This window comes from Candida pseudojiufengensis (assembly GCF_024610245.1).
Source record: "Candida pseudojiufengensis strain CBS 10847 chromosome Unknown scaffold1, whole genome shotgun sequence".
In the NCBI taxonomy this organism is placed as follows: domain Eukaryota; kingdom Fungi; phylum Ascomycota; class Pichiomycetes; order Serinales; family Debaryomycetaceae; genus Lodderomyces; species Lodderomyces pseudojiufengensis.
This window is the reverse complement of record NW_026261530.1, coordinates 546,707-568,921: the sequence shown is the minus strand read 5'-3', so window position 1 is coordinate 568,921 and position 22,215 is coordinate 546,707. Positions and strand designations below refer to the sequence as shown.

The window sequence follows — 22,215 nt, the reverse complement described above, 5'->3', positions numbered from 1 at the left end:
TACAAACATATCTAAATCTATGTGGAAAGTAAGATCAAGATCTATTATGAGTATGCAAGATGCAAATTTGGTGAATTTATAAAAGATGGTTGTAAAATAAACTCACCTCCTTACAGCAATATAAACTTTCAGGTGTGTGGTAGCACACAATAGATTAGATTTCAAATCGATCTGTCACAACTTACTAAACAGGTTTCTTATAGTACTCCATCAAATGTTGAAGTCAGAACTAGAAGTCATTCAACTGAAATTATTGACAAAATTGATAAATGTATCAACTACAAATAAGCAAATAAATGAGATACTAGCCACCTTACTTGAACAACTCAACTATCAATTAAATTTATATGACAAATTAGGTTATTGTGATTATGATGTTGCATATGCAATATCAAACTTGGTAATAAATTACTTTAGTCAAATTAAGCAGAAAATAAAAACTCAAAGTACTGCTTTATTTTATGAATTCCAAAGAGTTGTTGATCAAAAAGCCGAATTGGGTCTTAAATTAAAGCACATAAATAAAGGATTTCAAGAACAAATATCGCCACAAGAATTACAAAAGTTAAAGAATGTATTAATCATCGATTATAGACCTAAAAATTTGTATCAAAAGAGTCATATAAAAAATTCAGTCAACTTGGATCCAGTAATAGTCATAGACGTTCAAAATGATGAAGAATTAGAAGATAAAATTCAAAATACAATAACTTACAAACAATTTCAAAAATTTCAAGAAAGACATAAATTCGATAATGTAGTAATATATGATCAAGAATCAGGTGATGGAAGATTTAATGATATACCTGGGAAAAATCCATTTAATCGACTAATAGATTTATTAATGTTTCAAAATAAATATCTTAGTTCACGACTAAAAAAAGTACCAAGTTACTTAACGGGAGGCTTTGAAAGTTGGAAGGCACAAGGATTGGAGACAATCACAGGAGCTGAAGAGGAAAAAATACTAAGATCAGATGACAGCTCATTTACAAATCTACTCAGCAATGGCTCATACCTGAATGGTAAAAGTCAAAATGAGAATCAGTTAAATCTGCAAGAATCATTACAATTTAGTTACAATTCTCCAAAGTCATCACCTCAAATCTCCCAAGCACCACTTTTACCAACCAAAATCAACCCCAAACCACGACCTCATCCTCAACCGCAACCACAAACTCAGCTTACGAAAATAACTCCTACCACCGTTTCAACAAATAAATTTTCAACAAATTCGGCTCCAAAAACACCTCAATTTACAACTGGTTTGGTTAACTTGGGAAATTCATGTTATATGAACTGCATGATTCAATGTTTAGTTTCAACTCCATTAACTCCATTTTTTTTCACTCCATTCAAACAACACATCAATTATGATAACATCTTAGGAACAAAAGGACGATTGACAATAGGATTTGCAGACCTTATCAACAATATGTTAAAGAATAAAAATGGAATTTATAACCCCAAAAATTTCAGAAATTTAATTGGTCAATTTTCTCAACAATTTAATTCTTGTGATCAACAAGATTGTATTGAATTTGTAAATTTTTTATTAGATGGTATACATGAAGATTTAAATCAAATGGCGAAATTAAATCCAAAAGAAAAGCAAAAAATTACAGAATTAACTCCAGAACAAGAAAAAAGTAGAGAAATTTTACCAATTAGACAAGCTTCTACAATTGAATGGGAAAGATATTTGAAATTAAATTTTTCAATTGTTGTTGATCAATTTCAAGGTCAATATTCATCACAATTAAAATGTTTAACATGTCAATTTACTTCAACTTCATATAATGCCTTTTCCATACTTTCTGTCCCAGTTCCAAATAAAGAAAAAGTGACATTACAAGATTGTATAAATGAATTTTTAACAACTGAATTATTAGATGATAATGATAAATGGTTTTGTCCTAATTGTAAAACTCATAGAAAATCAACTAAAAAAATAGCAATAACAAGATTACCTCAAGTATTAATTATAAATTTTAAAAGATTTAAAATGCAACTGACATCTATTAAAAAACTTGAAACTTGGGTAACTTATCCAGTTGATGAAATATTAGATCTAACAAAATATTGGCCAACTGATGGAATGAATGATTTAGGATCTTTACCAATTAGAAATCAAATACCACCATTTGAATATAAATTATTTGGAGTTGCAAATCATTTTGGTAGTTTAACAACTGGTCATTATACATCATATGTTAAAAAACAAGATAAACAATGGTATTATTTTGATGATACAAAAGTATCACGAGTTAATTCAAATCAAGTAATGAATAAAAATGCATATTGTTTATTCTTTCAAAGAATTTAATTTTAATTTTGGATGACTTGTAACTAAATGTTTACTTACACCAACCCAAAGCCAAGGTACTTTATCATCATAATTAATATTAACAGTTCCATGAAAATTTTCAACAAATAATCTATCATTAACAGTTATATTTGTAGTAAAATTTATAAATTCATTAAATATAGAAATTGCTGACCAAAATTGTAACTTTCTTAAACATGCAACTAATAAACTTGTAATTTGACCTCCATTTAAACAATGTATAAAAATTGGTTGATTTTTTTGATGTATTATAATATTTAAAATTTTTATAGCATTTTCATAATCTAATGGAGTGGATCTTTTTTTACCTTTACCTCCTGATGCACATTCTATATGTATTAAATTTATATTTTGCTCTTTTGACCAATTATAAAATTGTGGATCTGTTTCTAAAGTTATTGGTTCTGGTGTTAATGATATAATTGTTTTTAATTTTAATGTATTTAGGAATTTGAAATTCGGTTCTCTTGGATAAGCTCCTCTATACAAGTTTGACTGGATTGAGTTAAATCGTAGTGGTGGAATGTATGCATCAGGTATTATAGGAGTTGACATAAGGTTGTTTTAATTGAAATGTGTTAATGACATTTATTGTATCTGATTTGGTTGTAATATTTACAAACTTATATCAAAAGTGGTAGCATTTTCTAGAGTTAATAAAGTGGTTAAATTATGAATATTAATTAAAAATTATGAATTGTCTATGTACTTAATTCTATATCAATTTTGGCTTTTTACATTCTTCTACATTAGTTGCTAATACGTCCTCTATTGAACAACGTGGTGGTTGACCTTCAATTGCAGATCCACCAGCTATACCACTACTGAATTTCAAATATATTAAATCACCAATTTGACTTAGTCTTAGCAAGACTAAATCAAGATCTTCTTTTGTTAATGCTGATGATACACATAAACGAGCTCTTGCACTTACTAATGGAGTGGCTGGATAACTAACAATAACAACTGCAATACCTAATTCATACAACATTCTTGAGACTGCTGGCATTTTAGATGGTAAAAATACTAATAATGGTATAACTGGTGAATCATCAGCTCCATATACAATAAATCCTAATCTTTTCAACCCTAATCTTAAATATCTTGAGTTAAATGCAATTCTTTGTAATCTTTCTTGTCCTTCACCTGGATTTAATTCTCCCTTTATGATTTTTAATGATGATATTATTTGACCTAAAACTGGAGGCGGTACAACTTCACTATAAGATTGTGTTATATAATTTAATCTCATTTTATCTATTACTTTTTTATCAGCTGCAATATATCCACCAGTTGCACCAAATGATTTTGTTAATGTCCCCATTAAAATATCAACTCTAGCTGGATCCACCGAGAAGTAATCACATATACCTCTACCCTCTGGACCTAAAGCTCCTATAGAATGTGCTTCATCAACAAATAAATAACATTTATATTTATCTTTTAATTCAATTAATTCTGGTAAATTACACATATTTCCTTCCATAGAATATAAACCTTCAACAGCAATAATAATTTTTTTCCATGGTCTATGAGTTTTTGGTTGACCTTGTGCAATTTGGTTTCTTATAAGATTCTCCAAATCTTTCATATCATTATGTTTATAAACTTTAACACTTGCTCCTGATAATCTAATACCAAATCTTATAGATGCATGATTTAATTCATCCGATATAACTAAAGTTTTTGAGTCAGCTATTGATGCAAAAAAATTAGCATTTGTTCCATAACCTTGACTTACAATTATAGCATCTTCTTTTCCAACAAAATCAGCAACAACTCTTTCACATTCTTTATGTAAATCAGTTGTACCAGAATATGATCTTGGTGAACAACCAGAAGTTCCATAATCATCAACACATTTTAAAGCAAAATCTGTACAAACTCCACTTGATTGAGCAAAACCTAAATAATTATAAGAAGATAAATTTAAACATTCCTTTGACGTGCCATCATATAAATAACCAGTTTTACCATTCCTTATTCTATTGAAACATTTTATATATCTTCCTGGTGCTCCATGAATTGGTCTTGCAAAACAATCATCTATTCTAGTTTTCAATCTACGAACATAAAAACTTTCAAATCCATCATACCATGGTGCATAACCATCTTTTTCAACTAAATGTTTATATTCTTGAGGTTTAAAAATTTTACCAAAAAAATCTCTTATATGACCTATTATAATTAAAATTAAAAAATTCAAATAAGTTGATAATAATATTATATATGGAGGATCATCATCGATAGGTTTTGGTAATGGTTCACCAATTGGATGTTTTGAGACGTGTAAATAATCTTTTGATGTTAGTTTACCATATTCTAAATTACTCCTAACTTCAATGGGCCTATTATCTTCTGGTGCATTGGGAATGTATTTTGAATATGGCATACTATTGATTGGTTGAAGTCTCAAGTCAATGATATGCTATATTACAATTGTTATTGTTGAATTAATCTATTTTGTTGAATAGGAGTAGTTCTTGAGACTGTCAATTATTATTTACAAAGTTATGGAATTTTTTTTTTTTTTCTTTCTTTGACATTTTTCGTTTTTTTACGTTATCGTGTTTATTTAAAAAGCTATTAGCATTACAGTACTTACTAGGTTTCATATATCATATAGATGAACTACTTATATACTTAGCTGAAAAGTGGCAGTACCAGTAGTAAAATATTGTCTATTCCCAATCATCTTCCTCATCGTCATCATCATCATTTTCATTCTCTTTCTTTGTAATTTCCTCCGAACTTTTATCATTTTTACTTTCTTTTAATGTCAATTTTTCAGGCGTCTCAATTTCATGCTCGTCGTCATCATCATCCCAATCAAATTCTTCATCTTCCTTCTTTGAATGTAGCTCTTTTCTTTGTTTATCCAACTTCTGTAGTTCGGATTCATTTTTGAAATATAAGTACCAAAATTGATTATAACTTACTTCAACAGGGACTATTTCATTCATTAATTCAGTTAATGTGGTAGGATACTTTTTGAGTAACAGTTCAATTTCTTTTGTCTTTTCATCAACATTAAAAGGTTCATCTGGTTCTTCTTTCGTTATGTAGTAATTTTTGTCTGTATGTAGTTTCAATAAATCATTTTCATAACGGCTAGTACCATAATTTGCATATTGATTTAAGGATGAATTAAAAAGTACTTCTTTTTCTTTTGGTTGGTCTTGCTCAGGCGTGATTGATATGATTTGAGAAAAGAATGATGTAAATGAATTGACGTATTTACTAGCTTCTTTTTCAACACTTTCTAATTTCGAGTCTAATACATCTAATGCTTGATTAGCTTTCGTTGATATGTCTTTGATATGTAGCTTTTCCTCTAGATTTAATTCTTTTAATTGATTTTCAAATGTATTAAAATTTTCAGTTACCAATTGAATATTTTTATTATGACCAAGATTTTCTTTCATTGTGTTCAATTGCTTCACAAACTTCTGTCTTTGTTCATCCACTGTTTCTTTATTCAATAAATGTGAGTTGTCTTTCCAAAGTTGTTGGAATTTTGATTCAACAATAGTATAAGCTTTATCTATTTCGTTTTCTAAATTCTCCATAGTTTGCTCAGTTTTAGCATTCAAATCGGATTCAGTTTTAGTAACAGGAGTTGCTGCTGATGCTTCCGCAATTGGTTCAGTAACATCCATACTTGGGGTAATTGTGATGTGGGTTTATCTCTGAAAGCTATTAAGTTGAATAAGCAAAGCTCTCCAGTTTAATTTTATTAATTTTTTAATGAAGTTAACAAATTATTATTTCTTCTTAAGGGGTAATTTGTTTTCCTTATAAAATAATTATATTTACGGTTCCGCTCATGCTAAATTTCTAAATTAAAAAATATACGCGGTGGTCCATGAATCACTTTTCACTATAAAATAACCATTTGAATGCCCAAAAATCTCAAGAATTGTCTTTTGTCAATCAAAAATGCTAACTTCAAATCAACAACGTTGAAAAATGCACCATTCATATTCAAGAACAATTTGAAAAGTTTTCAAATAAATAATAACGACTCATGGCTAATAACTGGTCCATCAAAAACTTTGATGTTGAAGATCATTGCTGGGGAGTTCATATCATTTCCTGCTTTATCTAGGACTTATTCAAATATAACTGAACTATCTACTCAAATACTGTTTTTAAGTTTCAAAGATAAATCTGGTTTAGATACAGTTCACATGTCGGCGAGGTACGAATCTTACTCATACAAAGGTGTTTTAGAAATGTCTGATGATGTTAATTCTGTCTTTAATTACATTACAGGACTCAGCAATTATAATACTAAAAACAAAACTATAGATTCTGAGTATATTGAAAAATTATTGAATCTTTTTAATTTGAATCATTTACAGAAAAAATGGATTAATTCATTGAGTAACGGTCAATTAAGAAGAGCTAGAATTGCTAAAGCATTAATGACAAAACCAAAATTGTTAATCATTGATGATCCATTTTTGGGCTTAGATCCATCAAATACGGAAAAAGTAAGTGAAGCTCTACATAAAGTGAACGAGCACTTGTCTATCTCAATTGTCATTGGATTAAGAGAACAAGATGCTATTCCGAAATGGATAAAAAATACAGCATATGCGGACGAAGAAGGGATCAAGAATTACGAAGGTAGTAAAAAAGACATTAAACAAGATCGATCTGTGAGTTTGACTTTAATTGATAACAATGAGTTTAATGGTCCAAATCATATCGAATTCGCTAATGCAAAAGTTGCTTACAAGGATTTAGTGATATTTAAAGATTTTGATTGGAAAATACCAAAAGGTTCCAAATGGAGAATAATGGGTGACAATGGAACAGGCAAAACAACCTTATTGTCATTAATTACGGCTGATCATCCTCAAAGTTGGAGGTCAGTATTGAAAATAAACAACAAATTGAGGAAAACGGGAAGTGGGATTACTTTTTTTGATGTTAATAATGAAATTGGTATGTCATCTCCTGAATTACATACATTAGTTCCACAACATAAAACTATGCTAGATATTATATATAATGGGTTAGTTCCAAATATTGGGAACTCAAATTATTTATTTCAACCAAAAGTGAAGTCAAAGAACTTTGAGATATTTGATCGATTCAAAGATAGAATTGAACAGTATGGAAACACCAAATTTGTTGACTTGTCAATGACTGACCAAAAGTTAGCTTTGTTTTTAAGAGCATTGATCAAGGAACCAGAAATCTTGATTCTAGATGAAGCGTTCTCATGCATGGAAGATGAAAATGTAATGAAGAGGTGTCATAAGTTATTGTTGGAAGACAAATATAAAGATTTGACAATACTATCAATTGGACATTTGGATTGGGAAATAAATAAATATGATTATATGATAAAATTAACCGGTGATGACGATAGAAATTATGAAATTTATAAAGTAGAACATAAAATAAATTAAATAATTTATGATTGTGATGTATTAACTATTAAGTAGATGTGCTGTTCCAATTATTTTTACTTTTCCAACCATCAAAATCTATAAGTGCTTGCATGCAACCCCACTCCGTTATTTTATTCTGTAGCCACACCAAGTTGACTGGCTTGGTCAAATAATCATTACACCCTGCTGTCAATGCGTTCTTTCGATCAACAGATGAATTTGAAGATGCAGTTAAGGCAACTATGATGACAGGTGATCTGAATGTTGAGCTATCTAGTCTATCTTCTGTAGTCAAATCATCCACGGCCAATTTACTTAATTCTTTATCGTCAAAAACACCTATCTTATTTAATTTTTCCAATTGCCTAATTTCTTTCGTTGCCTCTATACCAGATTTCACAGGTAATTGGATATCCATTAATACTAAGTGAAATCCACCTTTTTTCCATTTATCTATTGCTTCTTGTCCATTTTTAGCAATTTGGTATTTTATTTTCCTTTTCCTTAAGAATGCTCCCAAGATTGCTTGGTTGATTGCATTATCTTCTACCACCAAAACTGAGATTGAAGGCAATACTTTATCCAATGCAGGATCTACAGTTTTCTCTGGTTTAGTTTCTTTTGTTATTGTTTTGATATCAGGAGGAGGTGTTGTGAGTTTTTCCTGTTGTTGATCATCAGATTTTGGATCCAACTCGGTAGAATCATTCAAGGTCTTCTTGTTATTATTGATTGAGAAATTTTTTGGTAATAAAAGTACAGCTTGTGGATTTGTATTTGCGGAAGTTATGACATTTGTTTGGGATGTTGATCTTTGTAACAGTTTTTGATTCGGTATTGATGGTGACATTGAACGATCTTTACTGCCTGCAGTGTGAGTTTTGTTCAATGGGAAATTTTTGAAGTTTGTTGTTTCGATTTGTGGAGATGGTTTTGCGTATGTTTCAAGTTGATCAGTACTATCACTATCAATTATGAGTGCATCTTTCATTTGCATGCCTTGCGGGAAATAGTTGTCTAGCATTTCCCAAACATTTTGATCTGGCTCTAGTATTAAATCTTTTGAATCTGTCAATTTGGCAGTCGGTGAAGTTGAAGGTATATTTGAATTCAGAAAATGAATTTTCAATATCAAATTAGCTGCATCATCAAATCTTCCAATTGTATTTGGATATTTATTTACAATCAAGGATTTTAAATCATCAACTATACTATCTTTTTCTGCTAAAACAGTTGTAGGGTTCCCATTGTTACCTCTTTTCACCCAAAGTCTTCGGGGTTTGTTTGAATTGTAGGATGAAGTGTCTATTTGAAGTCCATTAGATTCGTTTTTTGGGAATTTATGTTGCGGGATGTTTAATGAAGTAGTAGGTGAGCTGACAGAATGTCGCGGGAGTACTAAGGAGGGTGACTTCATTTGATAAGATTTAAAATCCAGCGTATTCATTGTTTTGGTACTGGTGTAAGTGTCAATTGATTGTTTAAGCAATAGATTTTTGTTTTGAAAGTCTTAATTTTTTTTCATTTCGTTTCATTAAATCAAAAAGATAAAGTAATTTGAAGATTTAAGCAACGAAATCAAATTTAAAACATTCAAGGTTAATAAAGACATGTCAGAGCCGGTAGAGGGAACAACAGATACAATTCCTCAACAGGTTTTACCATTAGAAGTAATAGATCGTTCAATTGGGAAAAAACTTCGAGTTTTGATGACAAGTGATAAAGAGTTTTACGGTACTCTTATAGGTTTTGATGATTATGTTAATATGGTTCTAGAAGATGTTGAGGTGATAAGTAATGACGATGATAAACAAGTGGTTAAAAAGATGTTATTAAATGGAGGTCATATTGCAATGATAGTGCCAGATCACCACTAGGAGAATACATAAACAGATGAAGTTAAGATAAGGTTTGTTTCAAAAAAGTGAATCTACCGAGTTTTTCTATTTAGTGTAATAGCTGGTCAGGTAGATTATTAATACAGGTTATTATTTATGTAAATTTTATGACTATAGTTTTATATGTAATTTGCCATTGTAAAATTACTTTGAAAGAAGCGTAAAAAATCAATTTTAGTTGCAAAATATAAATTGAAACTGTTTTACAATTTCTTTTCGCCACTAATCACAGTTACCACCAACCAACAATGCAGATAACGATTTCTTTAGAGTATAGTGGAGATATTTTGTCAATAGATGTCCCAGAGTCACTATCATTACCTGACTTTAAAGCATACTTACAAGCAGAAACAAATATTGAACCAAAAGATCAACATTTAAAATTCAATAGTAAAACATTAGATTCAGATAATAAAACTTTGCAAGAACTAGGAATTGTTAATAATGATTTGATAGTGATGAATAAAAAAGCTCAACCACGACCACAAATACAACAATCACAGCCACCTTCAAATCAAGTTCATGAACGCATTGAAATGGTAAGGCAACAAGTATTAACAGATCCTCAAGCTTTAAATAATATGAGAATGGCACAACCAAGTTTATATAATGCCGTAAATGATCCTATACAATTTCGAAATTTAATGGTTGAACAAGTAAAAGAGGAACAAAGAGAAACATCTTCAAATCAACAAGAATTATTAAGATTACAACAAGATCCAGATAACCCTGAAAATCAAAAACGTATTTTGGAGCTAATACAACAAGAAGCAATTGAGGAAAATATGAAACTTGCTTGGGATATTAGTCCTGAAAGTTTTACAAGTGTTAATATGCTTCATTTGAAATTAAAAATTAACGGGGTAGAGCAAATTGCAATGGTTGATTCTGGAGCTGCAATGACAACAATCAGTTCAGAAATTGCAGAAAAATGTGGAATATCAAGATTGGTAGATAAAAGGTTTCAAGGTCAAGCTGTTGGGGTAGGAACTCAAAATATTGGCGGTAAAATTCATAGTGTACCTATCGAAATAGCTGGAGTTGAATTACCTTGTTCCTTTTATATAGTTGATACATCAGTGGGAATATTATTTGGTTTGGATATGTTAAGAAGGCATCGATGTGTTATAGATTTAACGAAAGATACATTATTAATTGGTGGTCATATTGAAGCAAAATTCTTAACTGAATCTGAAATGCCTAGAAATTCTTTAGGGGGTAATATTTTCTCTAGAGAAGCTTGAACTAGAGTTAGCTGAATAATATACGATGTAATTTATTATTATTAATTATTTGATTTCTATTCTTCGGCTACGACACCTTCATCTCTCTTCTTAACTTGTAAAGTATTTCCTGTAATACGAAAGTAAATATCTTTTACATCATCTGTAGTTGACTCAAAATGGGACGAGGCATCATAACTCTTTGATAGATAGATCCCATTTTTAGTTCCATCATTTGTTGGTTCATATAATTCAGCTATTCCCATCAAAGTATCAACTCTTGGTCCCAATAATTTGAATGCTGGTTCTAATTCGACGTGAGGAGCATCTGTTTCAATGATTGTTGAAACAATAGCTAAGAAATGACCTTTTGGCACAACGCAATGTACGTCTGATAAAACTGCAATATAAATATCATGTTTTCTGCCGACTTGATTTTGTGGTATAATAATTTGTAATGAGTCCAAGTCAACTCCTGGTACAGGATGATCTAAAATACAAATAGCTCTAATAACTTTTGATCCGGTCTTTTTAACTAGTTCGGGGAAATAAGTTGGATCAGCAACGACTATAGGAGCTTTTGCTGTACCTTCTTTAGTTTTAACTCCAGCAAATTTATCTCCGTCGTAAAGTACTTCATCAACTGGTGTGTCCAACATATAAGTACCACCATATATAGCTGATAATCTAGCAAAACCTTGTGGTAATTCACCTAAACCGTATAAAGGATAAATATATGGAGATTTCCCATACTTTGCCACAGACTGTGCGTATAACAAAAGTCTTTCATAAGTTGGTCTAGCAACTTCATTCAAATAATCGTCAGTTGACCATAAAGCCATTGCATGACCTATGAAATCTTTTGTACCATTTTCTAATCCAAAATATGTATAAATTTCATTCATCGTGTTTTTATCTAGATCAAATCCAAGGTGAGTAGATGCAACATTTTCATCATAATTTTGAATATACTCCAAAAATCTTTTCATTCTTCTTTTTTCAAATATCCCCATTAATGAAGAAGCCAAAGCTTCTTTCGCATTGGAGGGAACTTTTGCAATTCTGCCATTTCTATAAACATAACTTGCAGCAATTTGTTTGAATTCAATATAACGAGTAACCTCTGTGTGGACCAAAATATTTGATAATTCTCCATTTGCCATAAGAAATTTCGGAATTAAGTCAACGCACCAATCTCTATCTCTACCTTTTAATTCTGGTCTTTGTGCTGTTGGTTTGAATTTACCATATAATTGAGTTAAATTTAATGAAGCCGATTCTCCCCCATAAAAATCCTGTCTATCAATGTGTAAAACTTTCTTACCTTCAACTGAAAGAATACCAGAGAGAACACATTCGGTCAATCCAGTTCCTAAAACAATAACGTCGTAGTTTTCATCCATTTCCGAAAATACAATTGATGTATGTCGTTGTTTGGTGATTGAGTAAGTTTGATTTTTTGATTTTGATTTATCGTAACTAAAATCACAAAACAGTTTTACGTAACATTTTTTCTCTATAATTAATCCTGAATATCAATTTTACTATTGCTATGTAAGAGTTTAATAATCATACAAAGAAATCTAACAGTTTTATACCACATTATGAAAACCTTTCTCCCCTTTATCTAGTCCCGCTTTCACAATCTTACTAATCTCCTCAGGATCTTTTGTGATTTTTGTGAAAATTTCATATCCATCTTTTGTAATCAACACATCATCCTCAATTCTAACTCCACCAACATACCAATATTTATCGAGTACCAGTTTATTAATGTATTTACTCTTTATTGGATTCTGCAATGTTTCTTCTAGTAAAAAAGGAGAAAAATAACATCCTGGCTCATTTGTAACAACCATTGATGGCTCTAATTTTCTTCTAATTCTTAAATAACGCGACAATTCATTTGAATCTGAGTAGTTTGCAAACCCTGCAGTATCATGTGTATCCATACCTAACATATGTCCTAGTCCATGAGGATAAAATCTAGCACTAACTTTAGCATCGAAAATTTCATCGACAGAGAATTCCTTCTTAAAAATCCCTAATTTGATAAATTCTTGAATTAAAACTTTATGAGTTTCCAAATGGATATCTTCCCAATTTGCACCTGGCTTTATCAACTTATAAGCTTCTGTTTGCATTTTGAGAACTAAATTATAAATCTCTAAATGTTCTTTAGACCACTCTCCATTTATCGGGAAGCATCTTGTAACATCACTCGCATAGCAATCCCATTCGGCACCAGCATCAATCAAAATTGATCTCTTATCTGGAGTGATTTCTTCATCATTCTTTACATAATGCAATGTAGAACATGATTCTCCACTACAACATATTGGATCATAAGACTGATTTTTTGAACCTTGACGTAATGCATGATACATGAATTCAGCATGAATATGAGTTTCATTTGTTTCGATAGGTATTGCGGACATAACGGCATAATGACAATTATCAGTAATTTTTGCAGCATGTTTCATTAATTCTATTTCAAATTCATCTTTAAAAGCACGAGCTTCATCCAATGCAAAAAAAAAATCCTCGTCTTGCTCTATTAAAAATTGACTCTTGAGGTTGTTATCTGTGGTAAAAGCTTTGGAATTTAAGTTGATATCAGAAGCATATTTGACTTCATCCACATCATACTTTTTTGCAGCGTCCTCTAGTGATAATGGTAAACCAGACCACATAATATCTTCTTTATCCACATCTGGTAAATATAATGTTAAGTGGTCTTTCTCGCTATCATATAGTACATGAGCCCCTGGGATATTGCACCCACTCAAATAAAAGAAGTATCGATCTTGTCTAAAAGGTTTTGTTTGATCGCAGTACTTATATCCCTCTAGAACTTCACCACTAATGAAAAATTTGGCTTCTGTTGCCTTTGAAGGGTTTTTTTTCTTCAATTGAGATAAAACATTCCTAGCATGTTGTTTTGCAGGATATTTTCGATCTTTGAGTGACTCTGGTCCTGACATGTTGTGAAAAATAATTCCCATAGACCAATTTGATAAAATTTTTGAGCCGTTTAAATTTTTTTGCAACAAAAACCTAAAATTATTCTAAATGCATACAACGAGCAAAGGTTTCACTTGAAATAATCTTTTAGTAATTTGAACTTCAATAGGATGATATATAGATGAAAATTTAATCTGACAAGCACATTGTAGATCGTAAAGAAAGCCTAATGGTCACATGACTAGTCACATGACTTAGAAACATGATAATTTTATCAATTAAAAGTCTCGTTCTTGATTTTGGCTTTTTCATGGTCGCCACTATCATTCAAAAGATTCAATCATTACCACATAATAAGACACAATGGAAAGGTTGCAACGTTTGCTAGGTCAAGGAGCAGGTTTAGGAGGAGGTGTACCACCACAATCTGATGGACCAGCCATTGATAATTCGGAAACTGTATATATATCATCACTTGCATTATTAAAAATGTTAAAACATGGAAGAGCAGGTGTACCGATGGAAGTTATGGGGTTAATGTTGGGAGAGTTTGTTGATGATTTTACAATTCATGTTCATGATGTCTTTGCAATGCCACAGTCAGGAACAGGTGTGTCGGTTGAAGCTGTTGATGATGTGTTTCAAACTAGAATGATGGACATGCTCAGACAAACAGGAAGAGATCAAATGGTTGTAGGATGGTATCATTCACATCCTGGTTTTGGATGTTGGTTGTCTTCAGTTGATGTGAATACTCAACAATCATTTGAACAATTAAATAAAAGAGCAGTTGCAGTTGTCATAGATCCAATCCAATCAGTAAAAGGTAAAGTTGTTATAGATGCATTCAGAACTATTGATACCACAACCTTGATGATGGGCCAAGAACCACGTCAATCTACATCAAATGTGGGACATTTAAATAAACCTTCTATTCAAGCATTGATTCATGGATTGAATCGTCATTACTATTCACTTAATATAGATTATCATAAAACATCGAATGAAACAAATATGTTACTCAATTTGCATAAAAAGAATTGGCAATCTGGTCTTATTCTGGGAGATTATAATCATAAAGAAATTGAAAATCTAGAAAGCACTGAAAAGATGGTAAATATAGCTAAATTATATAATCAAAGAGTTAGTGAAGAAAAAGAATTGACTGAAGATCAATTAAAAACAAGATATGTTGGTAAGCAAGATCCAAAGAAACATTTGTCAGATACAGCTGAAAAGTTGATTGATAATAATATAAAAACTTTGGTAACTAGTGGAGTAGATTCTTTGGCAATTAGATAATATATATATATATATATTTACAGACTTCATGAATTATTCAATACTTTGTAGCTTCTCTCTACAATTTCTGGCGGTATTAATTTTCCAATTTCTGTGAAAGGAAGAAACTCATTTATTATAATGATGAATGATGCTAATTTGAGATTATCCAAATCCATGTACTCCGTGAATTCATTTAGTTGTAGATTGTAGAATTTCTTTAAGTTTAATGAAGGATATCGTACTTTAAAGTCGTTCCAATTGGGTATTTCTTTCTTTAAATCATAAATTTCAAAGTCTTTTACATCAAACAATTTGTGATAAATTTCATCATCAAATTTTTCAGTCAAAAGACAAGTTATCCATAGATTGTATAATTTGGTATCCAAAAAGTCGTTGATGAAAAATTCTTCGCCTTTGTAATGTTTAGCTATGTTCTTTTGAATTTTTTGTATACTTTCAATAGAATCTCCAATCAATATCGGTAGTGAATTGTATGGTGATCCACGAAATGGAATTTTTGTTAAGCCAGTTGATGATGATGTTAGCTTTAAATCATTCTTTTGAATTAGTCTAAGGTACGTAGCTAATGAAATTGGATCTGTAGGTAGTTCTATATCTTTGTAATGAAATGTGTTGTATACTCCCAATATTAGTGGTACTGAGTTTGACAATGGTGTTGGAGACTTGATTTGAATATCGTTGTCACTTTCATGAATGATTTTCAATGGTACTGAATCAAATAAGTCATCTAGTATTTGAGGAATTTTCATTACTAGGACGATTTTTAAGTTGAAAAATGGTGAATTTGACTTACTCTTTTCTTAATGATTAGAGTGCGTATATATTTTTTATTCTACTAACGATCTACTACATTCAAACATACAAATTATTGTTGACTATTATCAACTATCTAGGAAGTATACATCTTGTATTAATCGATAATAAGACGAAACATCTTTTTAATTTCGCCTATTCATCTTTAGCTATTAAATCGATAGACAAATCGTGCCAAGTACTATTTGCAAATTTACAATCACTTTCACCAATATCATTAAATCCAATTTTTTCATAAAATGGTACCAAGTCCTTATGAGATATTATAACTACTTGATCACCTAAATCTTGATTCGATAATTTTTGAATATAATCATGTAATAATAATGGTCCTAAATTTTTTCCTCTCCAAGTTGGATCTATTACTACTGAATGTATTCCAATATGCCTCGATGATTCCTTATGATTACCTATTTCCATTGATTCCTCGGTGATTTTGTCACCTGGTATTTTTGTTGCAATGATTTGACCAATTAAAGTTTCTTTAGTAACTGAAGATTTAGCTGGATAATCATCTTCAAATTCATCATCATCATATTCCACATTATTGTGTTGTTTTGATAATTCTTCAGCAACTTCCGGTAAATTTATAAAGTTATATTTATAATCAAAATCTCTTATGAATAAACCTGAACATAGTTCGGGGGCAACAGTTAATCTATATTGTAATTTTGATTCACTACATCTTTCTTCTTCAGGAAATCCCTTTTCTTCTAATTGTACACATTGGTCTAGATCTTCAATAGTCAATGGTCTAATTGATAAGTTGGGCGGAAAGTCCGACATATTTAATGCCTGTTGATTTTTTGGTGTTTGAAGATTTTATTTAGGTGTTTAACTCTAAATTTTGTATAACTCCAATATTTACATTTAGGCTAAGTTTTAATTTTATTCCACAATTCTCACACGACTTAAAAATAAATCATGACATGAACTTTCAAATTAGAAATCAATAATAGAGGATAGTTGGATTGAAGAAAGTGAAATATAGTTCATATAATATTACACACTCTACATTACCTATTCCAAGAAATCGGCATCAACATCAGCTTCTTCAGTATTTATCAAGCTTTTATTAATTTCCCATAAATGAACAATATTATCATCAGCAACAGATCCAATTGTCCATTCTTTGAAAGGACACCAAGATAAGTCAGTCACACCTGCTGTATGACCAGCATGCATCATGAATAATTCTGGACATCCATCTTCAGCATCTTCTTGTTGTTGTTCTTCTCCGATTTTAAATAAATCCCAAACAATTAGTCTTCTATCTTGACTTCCTGATGCTAGTATACCATCCTTGTGAGGTGAGAATTCTAAACTAGTTATACCTTCTGTATGACCCATCATTGTATGTAATAATTTCAAATTTCTAAGATCTAGTATTCCTATATTTGAATTAGTGTTTCCTATAGCTAATAAATTATGTGAAAAAGGAGAAAAAGCAACTGAATTGATACCTTTTGAGTTTTTGGAGTAAAACTTCGATACTTTATCCGGTGATCTTAAGTCATATATGTATAAATGTTCATCTTCTGATGCTGATGCAAATATATTGTTGTCAAAAAAATGCCATTTAGCATCATTAAAGATATCATCTCCTTCTTTTTTAAATATTTGTTCGTTTTCCTTGTTTGTATCACTCACACAAACCGTTTTGTCATCAGACGCTGTCAATAAGAGTCCTTTTGTTATTGGGTTCCAAGATAATCCATATCCATTATCTGAATGAGGTTGAAAATGTGAAAAGCTACCCCGTTCATCGCTTTCAATATTATATAAATCAACACCACCAGCTCCATTTATGGTCCCCACTATCGTTGGATTTTGAGGCATGTATCTTGCTCTACATATTTCTTCTTGATTTTCAAACTTTTTAATAATTTTTATTCTGGAATTTGCTTTCCCACCAGCAGATATTTGAGTTTCTGCTATTTTTAAATAATTTGAATCATTTCCTGATGTATGTGTTCCAAGTAATAACTTTGTATTAATTACTCCATTTTCTGTTGTATGATTTGGAAGCCATTGAATTGTTAATGATGGCCAGGTTAATGCTGTTTCACTAACGAATTCATACATATATCTACAGTTTTTACGCCATAGTTGATATTCATCTTTTATAGATAGTTCTTGAGATTCTCCATTGGCATCCATTGCTTAAAGTATGTTGTGAATTGCTGAGACTTTGGTGATGTTGATGTTTTAGATAATATTTGAAACAAACGCGATTTTTGAAGTAAATAATTTTCCATTTATTCTATTTAGTTTCATCGCAACTAGATCACATTTTTTGCAGCTTATGTTTCATACAAAGTTAAGAGCATTGTATTAGCCAAGTTTTGGGCAAAACATTGCAACAGCTGCCACTGCTGAAGCTTAATAGCAATACTTTGGTACAGATGAAAGGAAGTCAGTTATGAATTAGAAAACACGGAAGTTCAAATTATTGCTTGCTCACTCGTCTAAGCATTAGTCCTATGGTTGAAGTCGATCAGACTAAAACCATTCATCTTGAGATTCTACCTAATATTTTGTTTGACTGGACCAATACCAAGTCAAAACAGATAGTTTTACACGAAATTACAAACCAAATTTTAGGAGAGACTGGATCAACGTTTTTCACCAGGTTCAGATTACTTACAGGCGTTGAATTCATCACAACATGACCTCAAAATGAATTCTATGGACATTTCCTTTTTTAATAGGGAATAGTTCATTATATTGCAGCCATGGATGCCAAATACTATAACGTATGAATGATGTATGCCAATTACTTTATATTGAAGATTTTATGGGATCTATATTCTTTCAATTGGATCTGCTCGATACTCAAATCCTTTAAAAATAAATTGACATATCATTCATACGTTAGTGATCTCATCACTTACGTTGCAACCAAGAATTCCACAAGCGATATTTGATGAAATCATAATCAATTAGCCAAGCCAAGTATCAAGAGGGAAGGTGTTTAAAGATAGTGGTGAGTTTTTCACGGTGTGTTAATCTTTGAACTATGGTCGAACTCAGCGAGATTATACAATTTATAGTTTAACATATTACGAAAGCCTTCAAACAAAGCCTTTGATTTAATATTTTCAATCCATACTGGCATCCCTTGTACCTTTCAAATAGGGCTGAATTCGAAAAAAACGGTTATTTAAGATAGGTACAAATATGGGTCAAAGCTGGACCTACATAATTTGCTGTAAAGTGATAAATCTATAAAGTAGCAATTATTTGAAGAAGATTCTACAAACTGGTATCTTTTCTTCATGCTTAACTGATTATTTCAATTTGCTCAAGATTGTCATTTTCATGGTTAACGCTGCACTGATCTTTTTTGATTAAACGCGGTTGATAATATCAATGTCATATCTATATCATCAAAAATTGACATCATTCCAAATTTTATGATTCAGGGATTAAAGTTTTACGTAAATTAAAGCCTTGTTCAATTTTTAGTAAATAAAATCCAATTCTTGATTAGGTTATGATTGTTTTTATAGTATAGCTGTAATTTTAATCTACAAAGTCTTTAGTATCACCGTTCACCCATTTTTTCCAAATGTATAAAATAACTAATTGAAGAATAAAATCTCGATTATTGACGCACCAGCAATTTCTCAATTTAAACGTGATTCCATGATTCTAATTATAAATATATACAAGGAAACTCAAGGATCGGTAGGTTCGTTCTAATAAAACAATAACTGTGTGATCGAATTTTTCGGGATCTAAAATTTAGAAAATTTATACATAAATTACTAGCATATGTGCAGCTTGCAATATATTACTAACTTAATTTATTGATGACAATTTGAAATTCGACTAGGTATCTAATTATAAAGCCATATTCTGTTTTAAAATTAATACGTAATATATTTTTTCAAACCGACCTAGAATGGCTGTACCGTATCTTTTTTTATCAGCCGATGCACACGACTTGAGGAATTGTATACTAATTTAGATTGAATGCAGTATCAATTTAACAATATTCAAATTATACGAAAATTATCTTTTTTTTTTCCTTTTGGCCCTTTTTGTGTTTATTTTGTATGTATTTTGTGTATCGATTATATTGAAATTTTATAACCGATCAGATTAAACTTTTAAATTATCAACCGACTTGAGGTATAAAATAATAAATAAAAAAATTAATTTAATAAATTGTACATTATACTTTATTTTTTGTACCAAGACTTTTTATGTTTAAAGGGTTAAAGGGGGTTAAACATGCATAATCTGCGATAATAAACAATTCCATATACAATTTAATGAATGTTACATCAAATCTTGTAGATTGGTATGAATTAGTAAACGGTTGCAAAATATTTATTTTGATATCAATTATAGATACCGATATTTAGTTTAAGCAATTTTATATATATATACAACCACTCATCCATTTCAATTGAGAATGTTAAAATTTGAAAAAATTATATTCTTCTTAAGTTTAATTAAAATTAATTCATCAATATAATAATATATCCCAATGTCTCATTCAGAAGATTCAAATACAATAGATAATGGAAGTGTTGATTCTGAAAAAGTAACATCTTACGGAGATGCATTACAATCACAACCTCAAACAAATAATAAAAATGAAGAAGAATTAAAAAGAATACAAACTCATAAAGAAAATTTATCAAGAATAATAACGGATTTACAAGAAGGTGCTGGACAATTAGGACCATTAGAAGAACCTTATGATATAAAAAAAGTAGAAACTCATGCTGATCCAAATTCTACATTTAATGATATGGATCCTTGGAAATATCCTGTAGATGAAGGTACTGGATTAAGAATTGTTGAATGGGTAGATCATGATGTTAAAAATCCAAAAAATTGGAGTACTGCTTTAAAATGGTTTTATACTGGTTTATTAGGTGCAATTTGTTTTGTTGTTGCTTTAGGTTCAGCAATTGTTACTGGTGATATGGAAGGTCCAGCAAAAACTTTTGGAGTTTCAATTGAAGTTATTATTTTAGCTTCAGTTACAGTTTTCGTTGTTGGTTTTGGTGTTGGTCCATTAGTATTTGCTCCAATGTCCGAAGAAGTTGGTAGGAAACCAATATATGCGGTAACTTTATTTGTTGGAGTTATATTCATTATACCCTGTGGTGCAGCAAGAAATATTGGTACATTATTAGTTTGTCGTTTAATTGATGGTATATCTTTCAGTGCTCCAATGACATTAATTGGTGGTTCATTAGCTGATATGTGGGACGGACCAGAAAGAGGTGTAGCAATGGCAATTTTTTCAGCAGCTCCATTCTTAGGTCCAGTTTGTGGTCCAATTTTTGGTGGTTTATTAGGAGATTTTACATCAACTTGGAGATGGATTTATTGGACTTTTTTAATTGTTGCAGGTGTATTTTATGCTATTTTTATTGTATTAGTTCCAGAAACTCATCATGGTACATTATTAAGAACAAGAGCAGCAAAATTAAGAAAAGATACAGGTGATAAAACATATAAAGCTTTCAATGAAATTCAAGAAAGAGAATTTAAAGATGTTGCAAAAACTTCATTATTAAGACCATTTGTTTTATTAAGTGAATTAATTGTATTTTTAATGACTATATATATGGCTATTGTTTATGGTTTGCTTTATATGTTCTTTTTTGCTTATCCTGTTGTTTATATGGAAGGTAAAGGTTGGTCAGCTTCATTGACCGGTGTTATGTTTATTCCAATTGGTGTTGGTGTTATAGTAGCCACTATTGCAGCACCTTTTTTCAACATGGATTATAATAGAAGAGCTCAAAAATATAGAGATAGAGGAGAATTACCACCAGCAGAATTAAGATTAATTCCAATGATGATTTCATGTTGGTTTGTTCCAGTTGGTTTATTTATATTTGCTTGGTCATCATATCCAAGAGTTTCTTGGGCTGGACCATGTTTTGCAGGTTTAGCAGCAGGATTTGGCTTTTGTTGTTTATATAATCCAGCTAATAATTATATAGTTGATTCTTATCAACATTATGCAGCAAGTGCATTAGCAGCAAAAACATTTGTTAGATCAATTTGGGGTGCTTGTGTTCCATTATTTACAATTCAAATGTATCATAGATTAGGCTATCAATGGGCATCATCATTAATGGCATTTATATCATTAGCTTGTTGTTTGATTCCATATGGTTTTTACTTTTACGGTGCAAGAATTAGAGCTTATTCTAAATATGCTTATTCACCAGGTATGGATGCTAAAAAACCAGATCTTGAAAAAGAACAAGATTTCGGTCATTAAA

The 22,215-nt window shown here is 30.6% G+C and overlaps 14 protein-coding genes across 14 annotated transcripts; 6 read left to right on the top strand and 8 right to left on the bottom strand. All coding sequences in view use genetic code 12, as the record gives it.

Moving 5' to 3' along the window:
• Positions 1-214: 214 nt before the first annotated feature.
• Positions 215-2,326, top strand: DOA4 (ubiquitin-specific protease; the record flags this gene model as incomplete). The annotated part of the gene is made up of 1 exon (XM_051758160.1): positions 215-2,326. The coding sequence occupies one exon, from the start codon at positions 215-217 to the stop codon at positions 2,324-2,326; it is 2,112 nt and encodes a 703-aa protein (XP_051613746.1).
• Positions 2,327-3,062: 736 nt separating this feature from the next.
• LCB2 (serine C-palmitoyltransferase) lies at positions 3,063-4,739 on the bottom strand (the record flags this gene model as incomplete). Its single annotated transcript, XM_051758159.1, has 1 exon — positions 3,063-4,739. One exon carries the CDS (start codon positions 4,737-4,739, stop codon positions 3,063-3,065), a length of 1,677 nt encoding a protein of 558 aa, XP_051613745.1.
• Positions 4,740-5,028: 289 nt separating this feature from the next.
• On the bottom strand, positions 5,029-6,006 carry DOS2 (Dos2p; the record flags this gene model as incomplete). Its single annotated transcript, XM_051758158.1, has 1 exon — positions 5,029-6,006. One exon carries the CDS (start codon positions 6,004-6,006, stop codon positions 5,029-5,031), a length of 978 nt encoding a protein of 325 aa, XP_051613744.1.
• A 240-nt stretch (positions 6,007-6,246) lies between these two features.
• On the top strand, positions 6,247-7,770 carry MODF (Modfp; the record flags this gene model as incomplete). Its single annotated transcript, XM_051758157.1, has 1 exon — positions 6,247-7,770. The coding sequence occupies one exon, from the start codon at positions 6,247-6,249 to the stop codon at positions 7,768-7,770; it is 1,524 nt and encodes a 507-aa protein (XP_051613743.1).
• A 28-nt stretch (positions 7,771-7,798) lies between these two features.
• SSK1 (mitogen-activated protein kinase kinase kinase) lies at positions 7,799-9,199 on the bottom strand (the record flags this gene model as incomplete). Its single annotated transcript, XM_051758156.1, has 1 exon — positions 7,799-9,199. One exon carries the CDS (start codon positions 9,197-9,199, stop codon positions 7,799-7,801), a length of 1,401 nt encoding a protein of 466 aa, XP_051613742.1.
• A 163-nt stretch (positions 9,200-9,362) lies between these two features.
• KGF55_003369 (RNA-binding protein) lies at positions 9,363-9,629 on the top strand (the record flags this gene model as incomplete). Its single annotated transcript, XM_051758155.1, has 1 exon — positions 9,363-9,629. The coding sequence occupies one exon, from the start codon at positions 9,363-9,365 to the stop codon at positions 9,627-9,629; it is 267 nt and encodes an 88-aa protein (XP_051613741.1).
• A 269-nt stretch (positions 9,630-9,898) lies between these two features.
• DDI1 (Ddi1p) lies at positions 9,899-10,894 on the top strand (the record flags this gene model as incomplete). The annotated part of the gene is made up of 1 exon (XM_051758154.1): positions 9,899-10,894. The coding sequence occupies one exon, from the start codon at positions 9,899-9,901 to the stop codon at positions 10,892-10,894; it is 996 nt and encodes a 331-aa protein (XP_051613740.1).
• A 56-nt stretch (positions 10,895-10,950) lies between these two features.
• GDI1 (Gdi1p) lies at positions 10,951-12,276 on the bottom strand (the record flags this gene model as incomplete). The annotated part of the gene is made up of 1 exon (XM_051758153.1): positions 10,951-12,276. One exon carries the CDS (start codon positions 12,274-12,276, stop codon positions 10,951-10,953), a length of 1,326 nt encoding a protein of 441 aa, XP_051613739.1.
• A 189-nt stretch (positions 12,277-12,465) lies between these two features.
• Positions 12,466-13,857, bottom strand: KGF55_003366 (putative Xaa-Pro dipeptidase; the record flags this gene model as incomplete). Its single annotated transcript, XM_051758151.1, has 1 exon — positions 12,466-13,857. The coding sequence occupies one exon, from the start codon at positions 13,855-13,857 to the stop codon at positions 12,466-12,468; it is 1,392 nt and encodes a 463-aa protein (XP_051613738.1).
• A 343-nt stretch (positions 13,858-14,200) lies between these two features.
• Positions 14,201-15,139, top strand: KGF55_003365 (proteasome regulatory particle lid subunit; the record flags this gene model as incomplete). Its single annotated transcript, XM_051758150.1, has 1 exon — positions 14,201-15,139. One exon carries the CDS (start codon positions 14,201-14,203, stop codon positions 15,137-15,139), a length of 939 nt encoding a protein of 312 aa, XP_051613737.1.
• A 26-nt stretch (positions 15,140-15,165) lies between these two features.
• On the bottom strand, positions 15,166-15,891 carry SAM35 (SAM complex subunit; the record flags this gene model as incomplete). The annotated part of the gene is made up of 1 exon (XM_051758149.1): positions 15,166-15,891. One exon carries the CDS (start codon positions 15,889-15,891, stop codon positions 15,166-15,168), a length of 726 nt encoding a protein of 241 aa, XP_051613736.1.
• Positions 15,892-16,090: 199 nt separating this feature from the next.
• Positions 16,091-16,741, bottom strand: KGF55_003363 (polyamine acetyltransferase; the record flags this gene model as incomplete). The annotated part of the gene is made up of 1 exon (XM_051758148.1): positions 16,091-16,741. One exon carries the CDS (start codon positions 16,739-16,741, stop codon positions 16,091-16,093), a length of 651 nt encoding a protein of 216 aa, XP_051613735.1.
• Positions 16,742-16,975: 234 nt separating this feature from the next.
• Positions 16,976-18,115, bottom strand: HAT2 (Hat2p; the record flags this gene model as incomplete). Its single annotated transcript, XM_051758147.1, has 1 exon — positions 16,976-18,115. One exon carries the CDS (start codon positions 18,113-18,115, stop codon positions 16,976-16,978), a length of 1,140 nt encoding a protein of 379 aa, XP_051613734.1.
• Positions 18,116-20,453: 2,338 nt separating this feature from the next.
• KGF55_003361 (MFS transporter) lies at positions 20,454-22,214 on the top strand (the record flags this gene model as incomplete). The annotated part of the gene is made up of 1 exon (XM_051758146.1): positions 20,454-22,214. One exon carries the CDS (start codon positions 20,454-20,456, stop codon positions 22,212-22,214), a length of 1,761 nt encoding a protein of 586 aa, XP_051613733.1.
• Position 22,215: the final 1 nt, after the last annotated feature.